General features: G+C 58.2%; 1 protein-coding gene across 1 annotated transcript; it reads right to left on the minus strand.

Moving 5' to 3' along the window:
* Positions 1–4,307: 4,307 nt before the first annotated feature.
* Mymx (myomixer, myoblast fusion factor) lies at positions 4,308–4,825 on the minus strand. Its single transcript, XM_042672118.1, has one exon. It carries the CDS (start codon positions 4,777–4,779, stop codon positions 4,525–4,527), a length of 255 nt encoding a protein of 84 aa, XP_042528052.1. The 5' UTR covers positions 4,780–4,825; the 3' UTR covers positions 4,308–4,524.
* Between the last annotated feature and the right edge of the window lie 882 nt (positions 4,826–5,707).

Here is a 5,707-nt window from a genome sequence, read left to right on the forward strand (position 1 = left end):
GTCCCGCACCCGCCCTGGCGTATTCAAACCCGCCCTCTCCTAGCCCCGCCCACCCTCCCACGACTCCGCCCCCACAGGACGAGCCACGCCCACACCCGCAGGCCCGCCTCTCGTTTGGCTCCGCCCCCGCCAGTGCCGGTCCCGCCCCTGACCCCGCCCCTCGCGAGCCCGTCCCGCCCCTGGACTCGGCGCGCCGGAGCCCCGCCCGTCCGCCCCCCTCTCCCCGCGGCTCCGGGTCTCCCCAGCTCCCTCTCCGGAGACCCTGCGCCCCGAGGCCGCGTGACGGTGATTGATACTTCCGAGGCTGGTCCCCACCGTGGCGCGCGCGGACCTGGGGGACAGTCCCACACCGCGGACACCTGGCGCAGACCAGCCCTCGGCTCACCCGGCCCGACGCCCCCACAGCCACCTCAGGCGTCCCCCCCTTGCCCCCCTCCCCCTCCCCCCCACCTTCCGTCCCAGCCTTCGCCCCACTCCGACCAGGCCCAATGATGCCTTCTTCCTTTCAGATCCCCTTTCCTTGCAAGACTTTGTGGTCCTCCTGGTGGGATTCCTGACTTAACTGTCTCAGACCACACTCACAACGCCCACAACTTTGCCTTGAAGTTGGGGCACAACCCTGCGCGCCTTTTATTTTTATTTTATTTTGTGCTGGCAATCAGGTCCTCCTGATCTTACTTGAGTATTTCACTCAAAGCTGGGGCTCTACCACTTGAGCCACAGCTCTGTTTCCAGCTTTTTGCTGGTTAACTGGGAATAATAGACTGTCAGGTTTTTCTGCCCAGTCTGGCTCTGACCCTCCATCCTCAGATCTCAGTCTCCTGGGTAACTTGGATTACAAGGGTGAGCCACCAGTGCCTACCAAGCCCAAGGGCTGGGATCACAAGCCACAATGAGCCTTACATCCTCTAGAGCATGATGTCCTAGATTGAGATGGTACCCCTCAGGGAGCAGAGAGACAAGACAAGACAGTAAATAGAGAGGGGTCTTTTTTTTTTTTCCCCGCCAGTCTGGGGCTTGAACTCAGGGCTTGGGCACTGTCCCTTGAGCATTCTTTCACTAGGTCTAGCACTCTACCACTTGAGCCACATTCCCAGCCTGGGGAGGAGGTCCTGGTAAGAGGAAAATCCCTACCCAAAAGGCCCATCTCACCCTCATCGACTCATGGGGCCTGTTCCCTGGAGAAACCATACATACTAATTAACAATTAGCCCTTCTGACATCTTTGAGACAAGGTGACACTGCACACTCTCCCCAGAGAAAGACAGGGCCCTGAAGAGAGACAGCGGAAATTCTTAGCAGTGTGGGCTCTCCTTACGTTACTCTAATTGGGGTGTCTTTGGTATTCTGCCTTTCTTCCTGTGGCGATGACAAACATTTTCCCCCAAGCCCTAAGTGAAACAGGACAGGAAGACAGGCTCAGGTGGTATTTTTCTAGGCACTGCCCCATGGTTTGGAAGTGGCTTCATGTCTGTCCACAACCCCCAGATTCCCACCCTCATGTTTGTCCAGTCTCTCTCTCTTCCTCTTCTGGCCCTGGCCTCTACTCTCCCTTGGCCTCCTGCTTCTCTCCCACTTTCCTGTTCCAGCTCTGACTCTGGCTGGTATAGTGGTCACCAAGATCCACCAAGCTGGGGGCAGTCAGCCACAGTTGTATACAACAGAAGCTGGAAGTGGAAACACATGGGAGGGAAGGGATGAGAGTCCCTGCCAGACTGGGCAAGGCTGGTTCCTCTCTCCACTCCTGCTGGGGCCTGGCCGTCTGTCTCAGTGGATGGCATCAGCCAGGCCTATTATTGTTGGAGTGCAGCCCATCTGGCTTGGTCCTGGCTTGAGCTCCAGCCAGCACCCACACCCTTCACTGTGATCTCCCCCAGACAGAGAGCTTGCTGGTTGCCACAGACCTCTGCTGGACAGGCCCTGGAGCCCAAACTCACACAGGCTTGGGCCTGGGGTTTTTCTAGCCAAATCCTCTTCTCCCTCTGTCCAAGCTCAGGCTTCTCCCCGCTTCCTGCAGGTCCCCAGGTGGCTGACCCAGAGGTGGAGTGGGAAGAGCTGGGCCAGCTGACCCCTGCTCCCCACCTCGTGTTGTACACCGCCTCCTGATTATGCTCGTCCCAGATTCTCGCACCCCACACTCCTGCCGAGGGAGGCTTGTCATATCACACAGGGAGTCCTAGCACACCTCAGTCCTGGGTGGGTTCCCCTGTCACCAAGAGTCATCTATGTTTGCTGGAAGTGTGTTTGCTTGGCCAGGAGAGGGGGTTCCTTGTGATGTTATCTCTCTGGTGGCTAGGACTAGGGAGAGAGATGCCCTGGCTTGAGATGCCAAGTGTAGGGAGACTGCCCCCCCCCGTCACACACCATAAAAATTCAGTAACCACAGTCTGGGAAGGTGGCTCAGTAGTAGAATGCTTGTCTCTCATGCATGAGGCCCTGGGTTCAATTCCTCAGCCCCACATAAGCAGAAAAAGCCTCGGGTGGCACTGTGGCTCAAGTGGTAGAGCGCTCGCCTTGAGCTGAAGAGCTGAAGAACTGCACCCAGGCCCAGAGTTCAGGCCCTACGACCAACAAAATAAATAAACAAATAAACATTTTTAAAAAGTAAAAAAAAAAATCAGCAATGGGGGAAATTTCAATGCAGTGTGGTCTTCAATCCTGTTTTGTTTCTTTAGTGGACCTGAGGATCAAACGCAGGGTCTAGCACAAGCCACAGGCAGCCCTAATGTAGAGGTTCAAAACCGAAGTGAACACCAAGAAACCGTGACAATACAACACGGACACCTTAGATAACAGGTTGCTCTGGGTCAGGGTTCAAGAACACTTGTCACCGGGTCTGGGCCTGGTCTTCCGGCCTGATTGTTCAGACCTCGGCCGGTCTCTGCTCAGGCAGGCCGCTTGCCTGGGGAGGTAGGGAGGGGGCGGTCACCCAGGGTGGTCCACACCGTCCAGCGAGGCCAGGGACGGCCCCTGCGGCCAGCCCCGCCCCTCCCCGGCACCTGCTGAGGCTCCGTCGGGGACGTCGAGACTCGGGCGCAGGGCGGAGCTCCCAGGCCCGCGAGCCCGGGACACCCTCTCCTCCCCTGCACCTCGGCGGGACTGACCGGTCCCTGCTGGCTCGGGGACAGGGGCGGCCCCGGCCTCCGCCTCCCGCCCCGCCCGCCGCGTCTCCACCACCCCCGCCCCGCCTCTCGGCGCCGCCCAGGGACGCGGCGGGAAGAACAAAGGCCTGGTGCGAGGGCCCCGCGCGGGGCTGCCCGCTCCCCCAGCACCCCCCTCCCCCCACCGGCCGGGCCCTGCGCTGCGTTTGATCGACGGGGCGGGGCCGTCTAGGGCGTCTGGCCCGCTAGCTGGGCGCCCGCTTCCTCCCGACTTAGGCCTTTGAGGGGTGCAGGGACCACAGGGGATCCCGGTGGAGGCTAGAGGCGGGGTCCCCGCACAGGGCCCCTCGCAAGGGAACAAGATGCAAATCACCCGGAGACTGGGATGCAAATATGTCCAGCAGCTCATTTCGGTGTCTCTCCAGGGTCACCGCCCCACCTCCTCTTGGAGGCCTGTCTGCACTGACCCCTGGGTGGCCACAGGGTCCTTCTACAGCGCCACCGGTGGCCCAGATGGCTCGGAACTTGCTCAGGGTTTTTGTTTGTTTCTGTTTTGTTTTTTTCAGCTAGAGTCTCATGAACTCCTCTACCTGGGCTGACCCTGCACAGTATCTCAGCCTCCTGGGCAGCTAGGGTTTCTTGCAAGAAGAGCCACTGGCATCCAGCTGTTTTGGACACTTTGAGACAAGATCTGCCTAGGTAGCTCAGGCTGGTCTCAAACCCAAGATCCTCCGGCCTCCACCTCCTGTCCCAAGCACTGGGATTCCAGGTGTGTCATCTTCTTTCTTGTGAAAGATAAAACACTAGAAACACCAGCTTAGGAGGACCGAGAGGAAAAGTGGACACGCCAGGAAGGCAAAGCCGGCATGTGGCCTCTTTGGCTGTCTCCTCCCTGGCTGCCTGGCCAGGTTCAACAGCCTACAGGGTAGAGTATGGGTGGTGAGACTTTCAAAGGCATGCAAGTTATGCAACAGATATTTATTGGGCAATTGATGGATGAATCTGCCTTCAAAGAGAACCAGGTCAGATTGTTTTGAGCGAGGTTCTGAATAGGAAAGACTGACAATCAGATTCAACTATCTCTTAGCTAAATTGCTACTTGTCCCAGAATAAACTTTCCTCACAAGATCTGGATGGCCCCATTGGCTGGAAGGCCAGGTCCCTCCTGGGATCAAGGTGATTAGGGGTGACTAGGGGGAGGTCTTTGGGAGGAAGTCAGGGTGTAGGGGAAGAGGCAGAGATGGAACACATTTTGGAGATGCTAATGAAGGAGAGCTGGCCAGGTCAGGCCAGGCCCACTCCCAGCCCCAGATCTGCCCACTGAGCAAGCATCCTGCCATTAGTGCTGGCGCCCCAATGTCCTTGTCCAGGGAGGGGGGTGTGGAGCATTTTGATGGAGAATGTTGTGGCAGGACTCGAGGCCTCACTTTTGGACGCCTACCCTCTCCCTCCTGTCCCGTCGGTCCATCCTGGAAGTGTCCCCAGCCTCCGGCGGGTGTTGATGGCTGAGGATGAAGAGCAGACAGCCAAGCACAGCCTCACGCATGTTCTGGGAGCCTAGGCGGTGGGCCAGGCCGCGTAGCAGGGGCAGGAGGTGCTGGCGGGCCGCGCGCGCCAGGGGCAGCAGCAGGCGAGAGAGCAGCACCCGGAGCAGCAGCGGAAGCAGTGGGGCGGGCATGGCGGGGTCAGCACCTGCAAACGCAATGCGGGCAATCCAGGCTTCAGGCTTGTACTTCCTGCTCCCACTTCACCTGGCAAAGCCTCGGGCTGGGCAGGAACTCCCGACTCCCTTCTGCGTACACTTCTGCATTCCCAATCTTCAATTCATGAGCCAGGTTTATTCCGGTGATGTCCTTTCTCCTGGCAAGGTCAGGAGTTCTCACCCTGAGCCAAGGCCGGAAACAGGAAAGCTGGGGCCAGGACCCCCAGCTGACCATTCCTTGCTTCCAGGGCTCCAACTTTACCCTCCCCCCTTCCCTACCTCTAATCACCCCTCTTTCTGCATGTCCTCCACCCCCTGCCAGCCCCAAACCCTTCCCCCTCCAGCCAGCAAGGTTCTTGCCCAGGCAATTCTTTTTTGTGTGTCAGTACTGGGGCTTGAACTCAGGGCCTGGGTGCTGTCCCTTAGCTTTTTCAGCTCAAGACTGTGTCCCTCTAGCACACCTCAGCTTTCAGTTTCCTGATGGTTAATTGGAAATGAGTCTCATGGATTTTCCTACCCTGGCTGGGAAAATCTATCCACAATCCTCAGATCTCAGCCTCCTGGGTAGCCAGGATTATAGTTATGAGCCATCAGGCTCTTCTCCGGGTAATTTTAATTTTTCTTTTGGAAGTTCTTGATCCACCCATACCTGCCCTCCACCCCCTTCCCATCCCCAACCTCACCATTCAGTGGCTGCTCTCACCAGTCAGAACAAGTCTCAGCATCAGCCTCTGCTCGATTTGCCTTCAGAGACCACGTAGCTGGATCCAAGGTCTGGATAGCCCCACCCCATCCCACCCAGTCCCACCCAGCTCAGCTTGCCGAGGGGGTGGTGGTGGTGACAATAAGAGACAGCTGAGGTCCAGCACCTGGCACATTGAAGGGGCGGGGCCAACAAAGCTGC

Source organism: Dipodomys spectabilis, unplaced genomic scaffold, assembly GCF_019054845.1.
Source record: "Dipodomys spectabilis isolate Male_0828 unplaced genomic scaffold, ASM1905484v1 ptg000669l, whole genome shotgun sequence".
NCBI classification, from domain to species: domain Eukaryota; kingdom Metazoa; phylum Chordata; class Mammalia; order Rodentia; family Heteromyidae; genus Dipodomys; species Dipodomys spectabilis.